The 22,753-nt window shown below is 37.4% G+C and overlaps 1 protein-coding gene across 1 annotated transcript in view; it reads left to right on the top strand.

Annotated features, from left to right (window-relative positions):
* The window catches only part of PAX5 (paired box 5), a 205,664-nt gene that overhangs the window by 55,788 nt on the left and 127,123 nt on the right, over positions 1-22,753 (top strand). The window contains exons 2-4 of the mRNA XM_018552425.1: positions 6,310-6,475; positions 11,514-11,711; positions 17,829-17,893. Coding sequence (XP_018407927.1) covers positions 6,310-6,475; positions 11,514-11,711; positions 17,829-17,893 — 429 coding nt within the window. The remainder of the gene's footprint in view (positions 1-6,309; positions 6,476-11,513; positions 11,712-17,828; positions 17,894-22,753) is intronic.

Below are 22,753 nucleotides of genomic sequence, written 5' to 3'. Positions count from 1 at the left end.
TTTCTAGTTTACAGATCATCAAAAGTTTATAACCTCTATCTATCTATCTATCTATCTATCTATCTATCTATCTATCTATCTATCTATCTATCTATCTTTCTATCTATCTATCTATCTATCTATCTATCTATCTATCTATCTATCAAAATATACTCAAATTTCACAGAAACACTGTCCTTGTCTAAACCAACTCAGTTAGCCCTGCCCCCCCCTCACAGCAACAACAGTGGCAGTGGCAGGAGCAGCACATCTTTATCAAAAGCACAGCCAGCTTAAGATACATTTACCAAAAGCAGAAGGATCATAAAATCCCACTAACAGTCATATCTAGAAGCCAAGGAGGATGCTGTAAACCTCCATTAGCCAGACACATCCTAAGTCAGTTTTCTTTAACTACCAGAGCCCAAACTCTATCCATATTCCATGCTGTATTGGCATTGCCATCATAAAAAGTGGTTACACTAATGTATGGGATAATGCCAATCACTTAGAACCCAAGCATGCATATATTTCAAGTTCCAGCGGGCTAATAAAACACCTTAGACCTCCTAAGTGAGACATACATAAAATCTATATCATAATTGGTCTCTAACAAATGGTGATTTCATTATGTTCAATAATATGATGATAGCATCAACCTAATCAGATAGATATGTAATATCTAACATTTTGTAGTATTTTTTTCTGTAAATATTTTCTTGCACCGCTTTTCTATTTTTCATGACAACAACAATTACAAATTATTAAGCTGAGCCTCCAAAAGCTCTACAAAGAAATAAAAATAACTTTTGCTAGTTCTCTAGGGAGGTGAGGAGCACGCAGATGGAGCTTTTACTAAATGATGGGTAGTTTCCCTGTAGGCGCCTAGTTTTACACCTCTCCCCCTAATTACATAATTTCACAAAACATAGGGGAATATAAGGGTTTCTGGAGGGGTGTAAATGACCATCCAAGAGAGATAGGTTAAAGGAAATCTCAAAATTTATTACTGTGACATACTGGTATTAATACATACATGATTCAAAACAACCATAATAAATAAATAGATAAAACAGAACCCTGCAGAGGATGTGTTTGTATGTTCATTAATTATATAGCTCTAAAATGCATTTGGTCCGACATATCGTAATGTTATTCAATATTGTCCAGATATGGTTACATTGTTATATAACAGATGTGGTTATCCTAAGCGTAGCTTATCTTTTATACAATCCAAGTAGAGGAAAGGGCTATAATATGCAAAGAAGGAGGGGTCTATGAAAGATAATTAAGTCTTCTGAAGTAGTGAAATTTGCTAAAATGTTCAGAGGCACATTGCAAGTGAATACATTTTTTTTGGAAAAAGAAGCATTTCAAATAAAAGCAAGAAGCCATTTACTATATATGTAATGGAGAACGTTGGAGGTTCTGAGATAGTCAAGCACTGACCTGTTCATTCCTGGACAAACCCAATACGGATTCCTATCACTTGAGTGGTCTTAAGTGGTGGATACATAGCTAATGCATGCAAGTACTGCAGATGAACTAAGGAACTGTTCCAATTAAGATGCACCATAGCAGCCTTTGCCAGTTACAATGAAGTTGTGAAATGCACAGCAAAATGTAATCAAAGCTTAACAGGTAAATAGCTCACTAAAAAATTAAAACACTGTCAGGCTGCAAAGATTGATCTGTGACCTCCACTGTAGCAGCAAATCAAGCTGGTCAGCTACACTGATCAAAAACAGCCTGAGCAATCAAGGAACAGTTGCTGCCCTCTGCACCTGCCATTATGTTCCCTGTCAGTGCACGTGCACCGCAGGAGAGCCAAAATGGCTCTTAAAGTGGATCTGAATGAAAACATTTGTTATGTAATAGGGAACACCTAGAAATTTCAACAGTGTCTCAGCATACCTTGAAAATGTTATATTTTGTCTTGAATTTCTCCTGAAATATAGAAGTAGACCTCTTGTGCTTCTTATATCATAGTTGTTTATTTGCAGTCTAAGAATCGAAGGCACCGTATGCCTGCTGGTCTTATGTGAGTTGATACTCACTGTTGTCTTGCTGCTGCTTCTTGATTATTCCTCTATCCGTCATCAGATCATAAGTTAATAAGAGGCAGCTCTGAAAAGTCCTTCCTCCACCAAGATTCTTTTTTTTACAGGGAAAAGATCAGCTGCAGGAAGATCGCAAGCGATACTGGTTACTAGTTATTTGCCCCGCTTGCCTTTTTTGAGTCCCAGATAGCAATGAAAAACCCAACAGAGGTTTTGGTCCTTCCCCACTCTATCCAAAATTAGAAAAAAATTAATTCAGATTGACATTCACTCTAAAGTGTATCTATGGTCAGAATGTAAAATCAAATAATAATTTCCACATTGAATTTCAATTATTTCTAGCCTACACCTATTAATCTGAATAATCTTGAAGTTTACAAACTCACTAGGTGAAGAATATTTTCTTCCTTGAATGCAGTCACGCATATTCACTATTCCCTGTGATTATGCACCCATTTCACAGAGCCTGCCATCTGAACTACAGAGGTGATAGAGGAGGAGTTTTAGGAGGCACATCATTGTTGCTTGAAGGCAGCAAGGTAACATGGGTTATGTAGTGCTTCAGCATTGAAAGTCTACTAAAGGAGCAGAAGAGAATCTGAAAAGCATGCGGGAATCCAGGAAGTTGTTAAAAGAAAGGGCAAGCAAACATAATAAACATATTATATCAAAACCACAGTTATTCTTGTATTTGTCCTATTAGGGCCTTTGCATAAATACTGACATTGAAATGTGTGAGTATGAACTCCTAAATGCTCTAGTACAGAAGATACATAAATTGATTTTCCTTCTGACTATGATTCAGCACAAGGTAAAAGGTGAAAAATCAGCTTATATTATTTTCATGGAGGAGTGGGACATCATATTATGTACAATTTAAATTGGACGTTCTTTATAGAATATCATCCTGCTTCTTAGCAGTTATTCAGTATTGTACCAGTTCAAGTAATCACGTGTTATTTTATGACAGGAAGGTAGACATTAGTATGATTCATTTGTATGTCACTTCTCACTAATTGTTCTACTTTGTAGAACTTCACAGACATGTCTGAAAATGTCTATGACAATCCTCTGCTTTGCCTAATAGATCCCTGCAGAACGCTCACCTCATGGGATAAGTGTTGTAATTGTTCATGCTTAAAAAATGGAGCTGAGATGCATTTGACCTTCCTGTCATACACTTAACAAATGTCTGCTCTTCCTCTGCCTGTAAGTCCTCCATAGGACTGGTAATTATAAGGATATTTACACAGATACCCTCATCTTCCTCTTACTACCTTATTACTGTCTTTAATGCATCTCTGTGGAAACGTATAATTTTATTAGCTGATATGAGCTTAAACGTGTATGCTGTAGGTATCTTTTTTAGTTCCAGTTTACATCTTACCATTAATTATGGTAAGATGTTATGGTGAGATAGTTTCTATGTTTACATTACCAAAAATGATATATGGAAGGGGCCAATATAAACATGCTACTAAAGACATCCATGTACACCATTACTGTAGAATGTGTCATTGAACTTCATTATACCATTCAAGTCTCTAGCTTTTTAAAAAAAAATTATATGTGTCTTCCTTCAGCAGCCTGCATAATACCTTTTAAATTATGTAACTGGATTTTGTTTTCAGGTGACCAAATGACTTAACATGCCAAAAAGGTATAAAGGGATAATCAAATAATACTGATTGGCTGCAGTGCTACAGCGCAAACACTGAATAGTCTCCCCACATACATTTAGATGCTCCCTTCTGTAGCCTCAAACCCTGAGGAACAGTTGCTTGCGAGTTTTAGTATTTCTTAGTAGTGGCAAGTGCCGGCTCCACCCCACCCACCCTGCATATTCCTGTTGTCCAAAAAGGTTGCCTAATACAGCGATGGGCCAATAGGAACATGGAAGAGACTGGAGGCAATGGGCATATCAACACCATTTGTATACCGACATGTGTAAAATGTGCATTGCTGCTCTTACCTCTCACTCTTCTGTTGTAGGCTTGTGAGTGCCTTGCTAAAAGTATTAATGGTCACACTACTCTTTGAACAAAACCTTCAGTTGAGTTATCAGAATTTATCCAACTCTTCACAGACTCCATCGGGCTCCATCTGAGGTTGTAGTCAGACAAAGCAGTGCCTCAATGCATCTGCTGTGCTTTCTTTTTTCATAATCCACAGTGCTCTGGGAAACCATTGTCCCATATTCAATTTTTATTTGTAAAAAAAAAGATTGCATAGACATAGTAAAAACAATAGTAAAACTTCAGTTGAAAAACATGAAAATAAAGCAATTCTAATAAATAATATTCTATGTTATATATTTAATATGCTTTAGTAGTAAGGTAGTATGCTGTCAACATACAGGTGTTATTCACAACATATGCTGTTTAACATTATCTTGGACTATAATGTTGCATACTGCACCATTATTACATGCAGCTCCCCTTAATTTAATGAGTGTTAATCTAGGGGGATCCATAAAATTGTGAGAGCATTTCTACTGTTCTACATGGAAGATGGATATCTCTTTTTCTAAAATAAACCAGCTGTATTATTTTTCTGTAGTATTTATAGGAATCTATAGAAACATCTTAGTTGTTCAAAATCAATTCTATTTTATTACCCTTTACTAACATTCTGTCCTTTGCTAATTTATTAGCTTTCTTGTCAGGGTCACATACTTTTATATAATCTACTTTCCTGTTTTCTGACCAATTAGGCACAGAGAGTTAAAACACAATCTGGTACTTGTATAACATCAGGAATTACTTCATAGGCACTTCACCTCTATTGTTTTGGTTTATTGCATGTGTACTCAACATAGCAGGTTCATGAATAGAAAATAAAATAACAGAGTATAAAATAAAAGCATGTGAAAAGCAAATGAATGAGAAAATGCAAGATGGGACCTGATTGTACACTTTCTGTTTTTCAGTCATTTGTAAAAACAGCTGATCTCAGCATTAGCCTCATGCCATAGTGCAACATTATTTAATTCAATACATTTTGTAAAAAACGGAAGTTCAATACATTATATAAAAAAGGGAAGTTTATATTACTTACATGATTCAATTCACTAAGATGGTTAAACTATGTTAACTTCACTTAGTATTTTATCTCAATTTAATTTTCTCCTACAAAATGTTCCATTGTCATACATTAAAACAGATATAAAATACATAAATGAATGCAGCTGATATCAGCATCTTGCAGTTCCTGTACAGCAGGGTTGGAGTGTAAAAGAAAGCAGCAGTACTAAGAGCAAATCAGTTCATGTGCTGACTAGAAGCATGCTGATAGAAGAAGAAAGTGGAGTGACAGAAAGATGAGCTGCTTCTGCTCTCACTGTTTAGTCATAGGCTGGGGTGGGTCAGAGGAAGCTCATAATCTGGGCTCAGAGGAAGAGAGATAAATGATGCAGCCCACCAGAGTGAGGACATCTAGTGGCAGAAAAAAAGCACTATGGGGAAAATCTCTGAATTGAAGGTGGATATTGCATCAAAAGCTGATTTAAGTATTTAATCTTTAAATGGGCTATTATTTTTTTGATATATTTATTTGTGGCTGGAGATCTGCTTCAACATTGCTGTGGTGTGGAGTTGTTACTTTTTTCAAATTAAATGGGCAATTAACAATTGGAAACCATATTTTTTAATTATATATAAAATCTTTTATATATTTTGTTAGTCCAATAAGAAAGGTATCATTGCACACTGCAATACTACGTTTTTGTTTTTTTTGACGTCTTGTCTACTGGACTAATACGGCTTACCCATTTTTTTATATATATATAATAAATTGTTATAGCTCAGAAAATTATTTTTTTGTACCCCCTCAAATGGCTCTTTTTAGTACAATCTTCACTGAATCAGAGTTATTGGCAGCTTGAATCTAGTGGTATTTTAAGGATAATAGCTTTTGTGATGTTTGTCTATAAAAATAAAATCCATAAATCATGGATGTGATAAATATAGTGAATGTGCTATAAAATCATTTAATTGGTGCATTAGCACCTTCATATGATTTCAAAAATAATTTGATTGAAAGAAAAGAAAACAATGCATGACAATAAAAATACTGTAAGTGTTATCCTTTTGGGTATAAAGCCTATGGTGTGGTTTGCTTAAGTACATTCTGACTTACATACATTTTCATTTGGAAGGCACATCTTAAGATTCTCATTTTAAAATTAAATTAAACACTTACAAAATAACAGTGAGTTTAATATCAAATAAATATCAAATAAATTGTACTTTCTCTTGTTCTTTTTCCCAAGGACATGGAGGAGTCAATCAGCTAGGTGGTGTGTTTGTAAATGGGCGACCCCTTCCTGATGTAGTACGTCAAAGAATTGTGGAACTTGCCCATCAAGGTGTACGGCCGTGTGACATCTCAAGGCAACTACGGGTCAGCCATGGATGTGTCAGCAAGATCCTTGGCAGGTAACAGAATGCAGCTTATGAAAAATAATACACACTATATGAAATATGTCAACATATTGAACAAAGCTGCCACAGTAATGTAATACTAGTCATGATGTTAATATCACAGACTAAGGTTTTTTTGGGCTTTCATTAGACAGGGAAAATTAAAAATAAAACAATACATTAAATTAATTTAAGACATAATAATCCATTTGTGAATTAATTTTGTTAATGATTTTCTACTTGACTACTATCTGGTGAGCTACAAACTACACGGAATGGGCGGAGGGGGTTTGGGTCAGGAAAGCTGATTGAGCCTTCTTCCAAAATGGAAGAAGGCCCAATCAGGCCCAAGAAGACCTCAAGGTAACTACAGTATGTGTCTCTGTATATTTTCTGCAGAAAGCCTCATAAGCCCAAATACTGGGGCATTCAGATGTGCTAACAGCTGTCTGGTCACTAGCCCATTTTGATAATAATGATTAAACTCTGTTTGAGATACATATTATTTTGAACTCAGTCATATTACCTTAGATTTTAGACTTTATTCTCCTTAAAAAACATTTCAGTGGAAATTATGAATTTAGGTGTTGACAGCACAACAGACTGTATAAACCAGATACATTATGGAGAAATAAAAAATGTAAGTCTAGAGCTACAAGGGCAGTTTTTAGGAACTCATTAGAACTAATAAATTTGCTAGTGAATATTTACTTAGACTAGCTCTCAGTCCCTAAACAGATATGAATAAAATATGGCTCCCTATGTTGAATACTACACAAGTGGAACATAGTAACAATTCATTTTTCACGATCTTACAATGTCCAATTGTGTGTGATTTTCCAGCACTACTTGTGTAACTTAGAACATAAGAATATATTTGTTCCCATCAGTTTAGAGATTGATTACTATTATTATCTTTATGCATCTTAATCGAGCTACTAAAAAACCACTCATGTGACTCTAACCTATAACTACTTTTTCCCCTAACTGGCTCTTTGAAATGCTCATAGGCTCCCAAATTTAGCAGATCGCCCGCCAATGACCCACTAGTGTCTTTTACAGGGTTATTCACAAAAGGGTGAAGAGTTTGGAGAAGGCAGGTTGAGGTGAACAATCTAGGACAACTGGAATGTCTTGAACTGGAAAGTGAGCTGAATTGGAGAATTTTTCCAAATCAGTTATGTTGTCCTAGATTGTTCACTTCTCCTGCCTTCTCCAAACTCTTCACCCTTTTTTGAATAACCCCGTTAGTGTCCAAAACAATTATGGACAAGGGCATTTGCATGTAATAGTGAGTGATCTGACCTCTGTTAGGTTCAGCTTACTGAGCTTGCAGAGAAAACTTAGTTTAGGTCCTCGCTAGGGCATATGACAGTTGGCCTGAGGGACCATAAGTATAAATCTAGGTATAAATTACAATATACCTACAAAGCACCTCTGTTTTACTGCTTCTTAGTATAAAATTCATGATATCTTAGTGGAACTTAGTAAAATGTTTGTGACTCAATCATTTAGATACAGCCAATGAGAGCAAAGTCTGGCTGTGTAGAATCTGAGACCAGAAAAAGCAAACAGTGGTGACTGAGTAGCGCAGTAATCCAACCCTTATGTACAAGACAATATTTCTTTGTTCAAGTTAGGCATGACCAAAATACTACAGGACAAGAATGGTACATTTAAATAAGTTGGCATTCTGAAGTTGAGCATGTTGATTTGTTTCATTTAAGCTGTCAGCAATAAATTGGAATTTCATAGCTCATTATTTTTATAACTATTAATTACATTGAAACCCTGTCTTAGTTTACCAAATAATATTGCTCTGTAATCAGAGATGTCATTAAAAAAATGAATGCAATTATAAGATGAATTGACTTCATAATAAACATGCTGCGTTACTGCCTTATGTCTTTTGAACTCTCTAGAAAGTTCACGGTTGGTCTGTGTGAATTTAGACTTGTGTGCTCCTAAGAGCTGCTATGTACAATACAATAGGCAAGGCATATTAATTATATATAAATAATTTATATTGGTCCTATGTATAATGCTATTTTAAAGTAGCAATGTTAGTGTAGAGCAGAAATAAGGGAGCTATCATTGCTGTCTTGTTTTTAAAGGTACATACTGATCCTTGCCCAGTAAGTCAATGTCCCAAAACAAGCATGCAGCTAATGAAGCTAGAACACTAATCTGCATACTCGTTTGAGGTCACTGACTAACTAAATAATGAAGCAAGATTAACAAGATATGTTGGTCGCCAGCTCTGAGAATCTGGCACCAGTAAATGACAACTGTCTAACAGTCTAACGTTCTAATGGTCTAAGCTTAAATCTAAACTCACACATCCCCATGACCCCTAATCTGAAGCTAACCTTAGGCCACCCCTTATACTTAATCCTCCTATCTCCTGAACAATAAAACTTAACCCAACCCCTAAAATAATTCTTTAACTCTGAAACCTATCCCTTCAATATGAAGTCTAGCTTTAGTCTACCCCCTACCTTAAGCCCTTCCCCCTGCCCACGCTTTTTGTAATCCAAGCACACATACCTTTTTTCAAAGACTCTTCAGGTTGTTTAATTGACAGAACAGGTCCTTCCTCTTTTTCTCTGGCAGCAATGGTGGGTGGTCCTTACTGCAGTAATAAGGTGTTGTGATGTTAGGATATGTGAATGCTGTTTAGTGTAGTCAGGGCTGGATTAAAGTGTTTAATCCTTTCTATAAAAAATAATATAGTGCAGCAGACCTCGGCATTAACCTTGCCATGTTTTCAATTTAAGGTTGTGGCTGCTTTAAATGTACGATCTGCAAAACCCTTAACTTTCCTTGGTGCATGTCTTCAGGTGTCTCCATCGCTTTGCAGGTACTCATGGAGACATCTCTGTATGCACGCTCCCAGCTGGCAGTGTGGAGGTTTTTTTTTCATTTGTAGACACACATAGCCCCCTTCTCCCTGTGTGCCTGATATAAGCTGGAGCATGTGTTGTCTCTGTTCTCTAGAGCACAGTGAGAGCATGCTCCACAACTCCAAAGTTTGGGGAAGTGGAACCTGGAGCCAATGGTGGTCATAAGGAAACATAATAACTTTGGACACACAGGAAACACTGGGACATGTTTTACCTTAATGCTAATGCATTAAAGTTAAAAATGCCTAGTATTTAGTATCACTTTAACCATTAAGCAAAATAAGCCACATGCCAAGGGAAGGGGGCACAGCATTAGCTACAATGCCCTTAAAGGATAAGTGCACTTTAAAATAAAATGTATTTATCATTTTTGCCTCTTTAAGCTAACTGAGCCCACCCCCTCACTCCATATATGTATACTTACTGAGATCTGACTATTGTGGCCTCCATTGTTTATTGACATCCTGCGCTGCAAGTCCTGTCTCCTTTGGCTGCACAAGCGTATTACAGCTCCATAGACTTCTGTGGGGCTCCTCTACCTTGGTCTCTTGGCTACCAGATGAAGATAGATGAGCACCCTATAGACTTCTTAATTCTTAATTATCATTTATCAAAGAAGTGACTTCCCTCATCATTTCTAAATTAAAGTTTTAAGTCAGCTGCTTCATTTTGATCTATGCCCAAAATCAAGCAATTGAGCCTTAATTTGTTGTCAGTTAAGCAATGAAGGTGCTGAGGAGGGTACCATTGCTGGGCTGAGCTTAGGGAATTATTTCCCCTTAATCCAGCCCAGAGTGCAGTAGTATTCTGAGCACAGGCTGCATGATGACTTCACCCACTTGGGTGGGCCCATGACAGCCTGGGGTCAGTGGAAGTGGGTTGAATGACACTGGATATCATTCAACGAAAAGGACCGAGGACATTTTGTGACAGAAAGAAGTTCTCTGGGAGACAATCCCTGATTAAAGTGGAGTATTGCAAGTATTTACTGTTGACTGTGCTGAGCAGCATATTTGTTATATTTATTTTTCTGCTGAAGTTCGGCCTCAACATGTGATCTTACCCTAACACTTTTCTGTACCCTAAAACTTAAGAGAACTTTTACAACCTAAAATCTAACCCTATTCTTACATTAACCTCTAACCCATAACCCTAACTTAACCTTAGCACTAAGTTAACCCCTTGAAATCTTGTTTTTGCCAAAAATATTAGCCATTATATGAGAGAATCAGTGCCAAACCCAGCCGAAGAAGACAGGGAAAACTAGGTGGTCAGTGCAAGAAAGTGCCAATGACAGCTTCAGTATCTCCATGCCACAGATGTTCAAAAATGACTTAATTTAAGAATAAATACACTATTTATAGGATTCAAAATCATATAGCCCTGTTCAGTTTGCCTGCTGCCACGTGTTTAGGCCTGGGTGATGTGCTCATTTCATGAAAATTACATTGTTGGAGATTCACAGTATAGTTATATAAGCATAGGTCCAAGTAGTATTAATTTAAATGCTAGCTTCTTTTTCTGTCTTTTGCTCAACTGATTAAAATCTCATAAAAAAATTTAATCTTGCAGGATAAAAAAAAGAGTTCATACATTAAAACACATTTACGTTTGTGGTCAAAATGACAATTCAATGGCATAAATAAATTGTATTGACAAAACAGTTGAATAGTTGAATATCTATAGTCCAGAAATATTTCTACTGGCTGGTTTTATGAAATTACCACATCAATAAGGGAAACCGCTTCAAGTAAGTGCATTTTGCCAGCTAACACAATTGGCTGCCATCGTGTTTAGTGAAAATGGCCTTAAATGTGATTTGTTTCCCATGACCGTGTTTGATTAATAGGCAGTGCTTTTACAAGCTTATACCTTTATCATATCTTCATATTTATTCTTACTCCACGAGAAAACTGCATGCTAAGCTCCACTGTGCAATTTTAGAAAATGCTGCTAGATCTATCAGAATGACATTCCTTACATGCCTTTTGTCATATAGACCGTGAGTTGTGAATGCATTTTGAATGAATGGATATTTATTTTACACTCCAAAATTCCCCTTATGACATATCCTTCTATTGTGTCCTTTGTCAGTTATAATATTGATTGTTTGTTTTAAAAAAAAAACATACCGACCTTCTTTTTTGCAGGTACTATGAAACTGGCAGTATTAAACCTGGTGTAATTGGTGGATCGAAACCAAAGGTTGCCACCCCCAAAGTTGTGGACAAAATCGCAGATTACAAGAGGCAAAACCCCACTATGTTTGCATGGGAGATCAGGGACAGACTGCTAGCAGAGCGAGTATGTGACAATGACACAGTGCCCAGCGTCAGCTCAATAAACAGGTATGACTGGAGTAATATATCTTTTAGCTTGTCTCACACCGCCACTCCTCATTATGCATATGCTAAACTTTAACCAATATAACCTTTTATGATAGGCTTGCTGCACTAACATAAATCTGTAGAATACTGGGGTGACAGCCTGTAAATTGTACATTATGTAATCAACATGGGAAACGAACAGGTGGAATGTTTATTGCTTTGAGGTTTTACATGTTTTTCCAGTGCCTGAGGTCTGTCCCATATAATTAGATGTTGCTTGAAAAGTTGATTGGTCATTTTCATGCTAACCAGATCAATGGAATCTTATGTTGGACCTATCATATATAAAGAAGACCTGTCATGAGAGAAACAAATAGGTTACCACTGCTAAAACCTCTTTTTGAAAATGCTAATTATTTGGCTGTCATTTTGAGCCTTGTTTCAAAACTTCAGGGTCAATGAATACAGCTCACTATTATTATTATTTTTTAAATACAAGCAGTTTAAGTACCTGAATTAAACTTGGCATCAGCCTCAAGCGATCTCTGTGCAGTCTACACAGCCGAGCTCAGAGAGTGGTAGTAGGAAGCAGCACAAGGAGACAATCAAATGTGTGGCTGTGCAAGTAACATGTTGATAGGAGAGGAGAGCTGCATGACAGATAGATAAGCTCCTCTGTATACTGTTTCTCCTTCTTTGTACAGTCACCAGGAGGGAAGCTGGCCATATACCCTAAAATTATCTGCAGATTTTCTGTGGTCAGATGGAAAAGGTGCAACAGATTCCTCTATCTACGCTAAGCTGTGTGGATGGAGTAATCTCCACCTGGGCCAATCTGTTGCACTTTTTACATCTGACCACAGAAAATCTGCAGATAATTGTAAGGTGTATGGCCAGCTTTAGGTTTGGCACCCCACATAGATTCTAAATCCATTGTATCTAAATTGTAAATGGTTATTCTCAATTTTGCTTTTAGTTTCAAATAGTTTTTTTCATTCCACCAGTGCTCCTTATATGCTAGAGCATATAATATCTCTAAAGACACTTGTGCTGAGACAAATACAAAATCTGCCATTGCTAAACTGCTTCAGACAATGCTAGTTGCCTGACTGTTATGCTGATCCAACATGTCTAGGGCCCTATTTTACTAACCAAGAAAAGCCTGCGTAAAGTTAGATCAGAACACCTGATGAAAATAATGGTTTCTGGTCCAAGGCTCAAAGGGTAATAAAGCCAGAGGCAGTCAGGAAACCAGCAGATTCAGAAAGCAGTGACCAGCAATGGCACCCTTTATAATTCTGCCAGTTCAGGTTTCCTGTAAATAATACGTTTTATAAAATGTTGTAAATGATTTGGTATATTTTTTAAGGTATTTGTATATACTGACAGCCGTGATCTAATTTAATCTGAAGAAGAAACTCATGAGCACCACCAATAATTAGGGTCATGAGGTATGAAGGAAGCCTTCATTTGGCCAAACAAGTAGTTTTATTAGACAATAAATGTCAAAAGGGGGAATTTATCAGAACTGGTTCAGACAGAATCTGGAGCAGTTCCCCATAGTAACCAATCAGCTTCTCTTTTCAGTTTGTTCAGTTAAGCTTTGAAAATAAAAGAGAGATGCTGATTGGTTACTATGGACAACTGCTCAAGATTCTGTCTGCTCCAGTTTCGATCAATTCCTCCAAAGTGCCTCCTCCTTTGGGGCTAAAAGAGCATAGAAAACATACAAAGACAGCATAAATTTCTGAGTACACAATATGTAGCAAAAAAAAACCCCAACATAAAACATGCCTACATTGTAACCAAGTATGTGCGACAATGCCTATAAAAAGTCTGTGCAATCATGTATATCCATAGATTATAATGTAATTTTTTTTAAAAGAAGAAAAATATTAATTATGTTTGGTCATGCATGCCCCTCCTTTGAAAGATCAGTCTATCTACTAGCCTATCCTTCTCATAGATATCTGTATATCAGACTAAAAAGAGGGACACCTGAGGAGGAAAGAGGGACAGAGGAATTTGATTCCAAATGAGGTACAATTGGGAGGTATGCCACTCTGTGAAAGCAAAGCTTTATTGGTCTCAGAGGCAGACCATTGAAGAAACCATGGTCCACTCTTTAGTTGGAGTCAGGGACATTTTAGAAGAGAAGATAACCAGCAACTATAAGGACTTAGTTATTGAGATACACAGTTTAAGATGAAAATAAAAGCATCCCCTACCTTGTGAGACTGGAAAACAGCTGTGGATATCCTTATGGATGCAGAGAGGTGGGTTTTTATGGGACAAAATAAATATAATACATTATATAACATATGGGGTAGCTGGATATACTATTCAGTGCAGTTAACTATTTTGTTGTAATCACTGGAGTCTTCGATCCTGATGGGTGACCTCTTGTTGGCTATACTGTGAAACTCTGTCTCCACAATTTATCCTCACTGCATGTACTCTTTGTTGCCATATATCTCTGAGGGGAGATGGTCTACTATTTTGAATATCATTTTTGACTATTGGATCATTTATGTTCATTTGCAATTTTATCTTAGCCTTCCATTTCTTATGCTTCCCTTCCCTCCCCTTTTCCCCTGAGACTCAAATGTCCCCCAACCCTTCCCTGTAGAGTTCCCCCATTTGACTATGCTTGCCTACCCCTATTACTTCCTTCCTTGTATCCTATACCTTTCTGCCAAATTTGATTTGACAGTTTATTAACCCTGTGCAACATTTTTGGTACCCATACCTGACAATTGTTGTTGGATTTCTATAATGTTTATTGCAGAATTGTAAGCAAACTTTATTACTGTGAACCCTAGGATTGGTTGTTCCATTGTAGTTGTCTTTTCTCCCCAGCAAAGGAAACATTCTCTTAACACTGTCTTACTTGTACCATTTGTCAAACTGCAGCCTCTGTTGACACTGTGTTTATTCATTATTTTATTTGAAAAATTGCAATAAAAACACATTATACAAAAAAATATAAAAGCAACTGCACAGTTTACTACTGTATATCTCCTGAGGCAGTGTAAATGTAGAAAATATCACATATCTCACTACCTTTAACATCACAATATGATTTATTAAATCCAATATCCTTTGTGCTACAATGGTCATGTAGTCACTGCAGTTTCAATCATTTTACACTAGAGGGGGTTCTTGCAAAATGGCGTATTTTGAAGTGACTGTGCTAGCCATAAACATCCAATAAAAAGATGTATAAACCTTAGCTACTCCCACAGTTTTAAATAAACACAGTATTATGGATAATTCAGATTGCTTAGCTGCATTTGATGCGTAAAATCACCACTTTCACTACACTCCGGTGGCTCTTAAACCAATTTCTAGGCTGATTTTCATAGTTTCACTGAATCAAACATCTACTCGTACTCTATTTATATAATGTTTCTGCAAAATTCTGCATGATTTTACACTAAACCTAACTGTTATGCGGAACTAATTTTCTGAACAGATTTGAGGGAGAATGTATCCTTTTTTATGGGAGTTTAGAAATGGGCTGCATAATTCTTTAGATACACGTCAACAAACAAAATATCACAATTTAGTATTCTGAGATATTATCATATAAGCTGGAGACTTGTTCAGTCAATATGGTTTTTATTTTTACATTTCATCCAGATATGTCTGTGTTACCATTATCTGCCAAGTATGAAGTACTGAAACAATATTACAACCCAAATCTGTAAAATAATATTAACATTTCCCCAGGATATTTAATAGAGGTTAACATCTGCTACTATTTATTACTATGCTATTTGTATTCTCTAGGGATTTATATTTTTGTTAAAAAATCCCAGTTATTTACTAAGCAGCAAATGTGGCTTTCGCCAAAAATTTACTGCAGGTGTATATTCCAGGTGCATGTTCTCTCTTTTAAGGAAAATTATTCATCTGCAGGAATGTTTGGTGACTGTCGCATTCACTGCTTTATAAATATGCCCCGAAGAATTTAATAGCTTAAATTCGCTATCTTGATTGCTATTTATATGTTACTATATTAGTGCAAATGTTATCTCATGTTGTGGTATTAAAAGGTTGTCCTGCACAGACAGATCCACTGATTAGCTTGAGCTGTGGTATCAGTATTTATATATGGTCTAATAAGACTTTTAAGAGTTTGGATCTGGCAGATCCTGTCATTTGGTACTCAAACTAAATGTCCTGACTTAGTAGAGTTAATGCACTATTCACACCATATGTGTTGGGCTGCACTGGGCAGCCTTGTGCACTCAAAATGCATAGACAAGGCAATTTGCTTTGAGTTCTATGAGTTTAGTTCACAACCCTTTTTTCAGCACAGCATGTTGCAATGCATCAAACCACATTGCATGACTCTGCTGTGCATAAAGATGCATGAGATGTTATTTTGTATAAGCGTTGATGATGATAGCAATAAATCTTTGTTATTCCACGTATAATTTAAGTACTAATATAGATTTGATAAGAAAAAAAAAGCCAAGGGGTCGCCTTCCGTAGTGTAGAAATCTTTTATTGGCATAGTTGGGTGGCATGATTTTTGTTGCTGGTAGATGAGTGGTTCTATGGGGACTAATATAGATCTATTGGGGCACTATTTCCTCTGAATCCATTCAGGTTTTATCCAGTATTGAGCCCCCATGTAGGAAGAGTGGTTTGCTCCCGAAACATGTTGGCTGTATTTATATGACCTATTTTACCAACAATTTAAATGATCTTGGATTTTTTGGTCTGTTGCTCCTTTCCGCATTTATTTAATTTAAACCTCTGTTTCCTAATTCAGCTCTGCAGCTTCATGCCCCAGCTGCCTGTGCATTCCATGAGTTAGTTGTAAGGATGCTGATTCAGTGTATAGTCAGCAAGTGACAAAGACACCAACGTGGCAGTGGGGAATGAATCTCAAAATTTGATAACAATTATAAATCTTTTGCCAGGCAAAACAATTATACTTCAACTGTGTAGTTAGGTTACTCATGATACTGACCAGTAATTTCATTTCTGAACACCTGATAACATGGAAGGCAGTATCTTTCAGTGGTCATCTCTATAACTAGAGAAACCTGTCAGGGTAGACTATAGGAGCTGCCTTGCTGACTTGTTTTGAGAGGTACAAGTTGCAGGACTGTTTATCCCAAGCCTTTCTTCAATACTTGTTTAGTCACTGAACTGAAAGAAGCATGTTAGGACACCTAGTAGGCACAGTATTCTCCAGGTCAGTAAAGTAGGGTTAGGACTTGTGTTGACGGGCTTTGGATTTTAGGGCTATTCTGTGTACATTTAGTGTTCATTGACGAATAGACCTTCACTGGCAAATTGACCTGCACTATACCTCCTTCTAATTTTCAGTTTACTTCAAAGCTGCATCAACTTGCTTCTAGCTGCTTTTGCATTCCCTTTGATATGTATTGGCATAAAAAGCAGTACTGAAAAGAACAAAAGCCTGTCAACACATGCCCTAAGGACCTATTCAAACATGGGCATTGTGCAAATGTGCATGTTACCGCAATACATGGCAAATGTTAAAACACTGTGGTCCCATTCATTTTTGACGGCACCCCAATGCACTAAAGTAATGCACCTGCATTGCAGCACATCGCAGTGCACTGCAATAGAAAAAATAGAGCAGGTCTGATTGTTGATCTGTTGTCATTCATTGGTAGCCCATTAAAAAATGGGCTGTCTGAACACAACACGTTAACAGACAAAATAACAGACATTAATGCGCTTTCATTAAATGCACACAAAAAGACTGCCTTAATGTGTTAACGGGCTCTAATGGATGGACCCACAATATCATGCTAGCTATAGTAATACCCATAATTCTGTCTTAACAGGTTATTTTTAATGTAAAAAATGACCATTAGGTTTTCTGGTGGTAACAATATGAGCTCCACTTGACTAGCTCCATTTGACACAAATCATGCTTGAGTGGTCTTATACTGTCTAACCACGGCTACATTCTAAAGAAATCACTGCTCAAATCAAACATGAAATTCACTAATGAACTATAGTATGTCTACAGAAAGTGTTGAATAATTGTAATACTTTCTTTGAAATCATTTTATTTATATTCAGCTTTCACTGCTTTAATTTAAGGATGGAACTTTATGTAACTTTGTATTATTCACTTCAATGCAGGATCATTCGAACAAAAGTGCAACAGCCCACAAACCAGCAAGTACCACCATCAAACCACAGCATAGGTGAGAAAATATCTTCTTAGTACAGAAAAAGATGAATGTCTTAAGAAGTTCTAATTATTCTTACGAATAGATAATTTTACATAAAATACTTCAGCATGCACATACTAATATAACTCCTTTGTCATTCTCCGGGGGCTGAACATGGTAAATTAATTTTATAAATACTGTTAAAAGGTTTTGTATTTTACGGATTATTATGATAAATAGATTTTACCCTGAGACAGAAAATTGAAATCTACACCAAAAACGCTAACGGGGGACCATGGTATGTTGGATAATTAAAGTAATAAATCAAAAAATAGATACTTAGTCATAACATTTTATGCATCATTAGCCAGTAAGTAGTTTAAATGTGCTCGTCTCTTCTCTCCATCATCTAATCCTGCCTGCTCTTTGTGCAGTTACACTCTTGAGTAGAGAGGTGGGAGAAGTTTTTAAAAATTTTTTTATGAACCTGACTAGAAATGTGCTTGTAGATGAGTTTAATTGATAGGCTATAGCTGTGCTACTTATTAGCATAGTTACACTCACTTCAAACATAGATTTGAATACAGAATCTAATAATCAAACAACAGAAGGAAACAAAACTACCCGGGGGGGGGGGGGGGGGGGGTTAAAAGAAAAAAAGCAACAAACTTCCACAACAATGGGATCAATTTGGGGTTGCTCAAGTAAACTTAAAGTCCAGAAATCGATGTTTTCATTTAATGTCATATATGTAACATTAACAAAACATACGTTCATTATCTAACTATCAAATTATCTGTTTATCATTTTACTTTTTTTATTTAATATTTAAATGCTCTGGAAGCTCAAATATAAAGACAGTTGACAATGCTAGATAATCTGAACATGGTGACACAAACTATTATTATTCATTGGGTATCTGAGAACTTGAAATATGCAATGAGGCATAAACATCAGTGTCTTGCAGTGTGAAGTGAGGTGAAGTACAGTGAAGTGAGCCTGCAGTCACTTGAAAAAGCATGTGTATCAAAACTTCTCTTGCACAGGCTTATTTGCTTAGAGCACAGGATCACTTAATTTCTCTTCACTAGACACTTTAATACCCAATATTGGATTTGTTAGCTATATTGGAGCTAAGAGTTGATGGGATTCTCTGTGAAGGGTCAACAGATACTAAAGTCAAAATGACCCTTTTCTAGTTACTATGTGGTTACTGTTCAGTCTTTAAATTCTAAATGCACTTTAAAGTTTAGTGTTATCAGTGATTGATGACCCTAGAATTATTGCTCTCATTCCGAGGTTCGCGGGGATATGTAACATGTGCGGCGCAATGGATGTAATCGGCGTTTTCGCACGTAGGCGGGCTTGACGCGTGTTTGCGTGTGCCTGTGGGGGCGGGGGACTTTATTTTTTTTTATTGCTTTGATATGTGATTTTTTTTTGTAACAAATGTTTTTAAACCTTTTTTTCCCCACTGAACTTTATTGCTATCACATAGGGAGCAAGCAAGCTCCCTATGTGATAGCCAATTTGCAGTGACAGGTCCTCTTTATGGAGACATCAGGGGTCTTAAGACCCCTAATGTCACCTGGGGACCCCCAGAGAAGCTGATGAAGCAGAGACCTGCTTCACCAGCTTCTCTCCGGTTTCTGTACCGGAGAGTGACACTGAATGCAGGCAGTGATGTAATACACATCACTGTCTGCATTCAGAAGAGGAGAGGAGATCAAACGGAGCTCGTGTACTGAGCTCCGTTTGATCTCTGGCCGCAGAGCTGCTGTGCTGGTCCCGGGCTCAGCGGCAACGGAGGGGGGCCCGCACACCCAACCGGATATTACAAGCGATCGGGTGTATCTACAGACGCCCAAACACTTGTGTGTAAACAGCCATCGCTGGCTGTTTACATTCAAAGCCGGTTTCCCGCTCGTGCCCGCCGCCTGGCGGCGGGCACGACCGGAACGGGATAGGACGTCTAAAGACGCCCGCCCGCCCTCAAGAAGCCGCTGTCCGGCCGCTGTTTAACTACAACGGCCGGACAGCAGGTAGTTAAAACACTAGTAAGAAGGGTGTGTTTTTGCTCTGGATCCAACAGTAGCAAGCATGCTACTGTTGGATCCATGTATGGTCTATGGTCCCCCACTCTGTCCTCAGCCCCCGCCATATCTGCTGCCACCACTTCCGGTTTCTTATGCATCCACTTTGGCCATTGGATGGCTACTGCTGATGTAACTCCTGCGCATGTGTACAGGCGTTACATCCTCCTTGGCATTGAGCCCATTCAAGGTCTCATAGAGATGCTGTGAATGGGCTGAGTGTGTACATAAAAGAAAAAAATCACTGGGGACAAAGGAAGAATGTTTTTGGCAGAAGAGACTTTGCATGTCCCTTCTGCCAAAAATCCATACCTCCCAGCAATTTAGTTTTTTTTACTTCATTTTTAACCCCCTCCCAGGCTCCCTGCTACTCTTATGCTTACCTTAATATAATTGATATGGAAACAATGAACTGAAATATGCAATATATTTTGTCAGATACAGTAGTCTTAACTCCAACATATTAATGTATATAATTTATGTTTTTAAATGTGAATGTAACTTCGAATTTGCTAATGCATAGATATTTAGAAGTAATACAAAATAATTTCAGCACCTGTCTATTAGACATGTGCACAGGCAAAAAAATTGTTCAGTTTTGTTTTCATTCAGATTTTTTGTTACTTCGTTTTTCTGGATTCGGGTCCGAAAGTCAACTGGTTTCGGGATTCGGACAAAATTTGTTAGCTGTAGTGTGTACAAATTTTCGTTTCCGGACATATTTCTGTTGCAGCAAAGTGACATTAGACAAAAGAAAGAAAAAATAAATTTTTTTATAGTCCGCAGAAAAAAAACAAAAAGCGTGAGGTTCCCTTCCCGATTCATACCAGACCCTTCAGGAAATGGAAAGGCACTCAATCGCCCCCCCCTTTTCCTGCCCTTCCGGGCCTGTGCTCAGATCAAGGGTCTAGTAGGAATTTTAAGTCGGAACCCCACCCCCCAAAATGGGGGAAAAAACATGGGGTTCCCCTTAAAATTCCTACCAGACCCTTGATCTGAGCACAGGCCCGGGCAGGGCAGGAAAGGGGGGGCGATTGAGTGCCTTTCCATTTCCTGCGCCTTACCATGCCACGTGCCCTCAGCATTGGGAGGGTGTCCCCATGCCGATGGGGACAAGGGCTTCTTCCCCACAACCCTGACCCGGTGGACGTGGGGGTCTGTTGGCAGGGGGGCTTATTTGCATTGGGGTACCCCTTTAATTAAGGGGGTACCCAGATGCCGCTACACCCTTATGAATGAGTAGGGGTACTTGTACCCCTACTCATTCACTGAAGGGTTAAACCAAAGTGTGAATAAGCACACCACACTTTTAGAAAAATCCTTTAATTGAAAAAAACCCAAACCTAAAGGGCCTGGTATGGCTTTTGGGGGGAACCCCACGCACTTTTTTAAAATTTTTAACTTGGGGGTTTCCGCCTAACATTCCTACCAGACCTAAAGGGTCTGGTATAAATCGGGAGGGGAGCCTCTCTTTTTTTTTTCTACTGCAGACTGTAAAAAAAATAAAATGTCATTTTTTTTCTTTTGTCTAAGTGTCACTTTACTGCAATGAAAATTCGCCTGGAAACGAAAATTCGTACATACTACAGCTAAAACATTTTTAGTTATCGGAAATTTGGATTCGTTTGCATTCGTCATTTCTGTCATTCGGAGATTTGGATATATCTGAATCTCCGAATACCGCAAATACGTCTGAATAACGAGTCTTTCCAAAACAAATTGCACATGTCTACTATCCATATGATCGCTTTAAATTCAGTGTTTAGACATCTTAAAATATCTTTATAAAGATGAATCACTTTTAGTACTCTACATTAATTACACTACTGAGGAGACAGACAGGGAAACTGTTGCTTTAAACAAATCCGTTTTAAACAGTTTACTAAGGCAGTGGAATGACAGCGAGATTATCCAAGTTGGTTCAGATATTCTCTTAACTTTAGTCCTCTTTATAGATGCAAATTGACGATCACACATCATTACAATGCAGTCTTGTCTCGGTAATCCTTCTTAAAAGGGTTTCCCCAAAAGGATGGAGGATTTATACCTTTATCCTATTTAAAATTCTGTGTTGTGCCAAAGACTTATTTGTTGCTCCCTTTGGAGACATACCAGGGTCAGCAATGAGGAGTTTTATACAAAGGGCTCACTGAAGCAATACCTTAGTTAGTTATCCTTCTGACTCAAAGATCGGCACGAAAGGGGAAAATAGCATTTGTTGCTACTTTCTAAATTCCACCTGCTAGCTTTCTATATGGTGTTTACTGATGGAAGATGTTTTCTATCTCAGACACCAGGCTGTAGTATATCCATTTGTGCTCAGACTCAGCCAAAGGCTCATACTTGTACACTGCTTGAAATGAACTTTCCGTGCGTACAGTTCACAATGCCATTTAGTTTATGTGTCTTCCAATTCATGTCCAAAATACAACTCTGTTATAAAATATGAAATGAAGCTTGAATAATTTATATTGTGATAGTCCTTAAAGAGTACACATCGTTTGGCCTGTGGAAGAATGCCACTATCCAGAAATGCTTTCAAGGGAAAAAGTATTATAGTATAAAGATACTGGATTTTCAAGTAAATAGGTATAGCTCATAAATATTTTATAGCTTCATGATTCAAACAGTAAGAAAACCTATTATAGTCATCACCACCTTATGCTGCAGCTTTGTGATCATATATGTCTTCTCAAAGGACAAGTGCACTTTAATTTCAAGAAACCTACTCTTCCTAGCTACCCTGAGCTTTTTTACATAAATATATTATAAATAATTATATACAACCCCACAACACACC

Source organism: Nanorana parkeri, unplaced genomic scaffold, assembly GCF_000935625.1.
Source record: "Nanorana parkeri isolate BGI_ZX_2015 unplaced genomic scaffold, ASM93562v1 scaffold88, whole genome shotgun sequence".
In the NCBI taxonomy this organism is placed as follows: domain Eukaryota; kingdom Metazoa; phylum Chordata; class Amphibia; order Anura; family Dicroglossidae; genus Nanorana; species Nanorana parkeri.
Note: the sequence above shows the minus strand (reverse complement) of the source record. Positions and strands in the feature narration are given on the sequence as shown.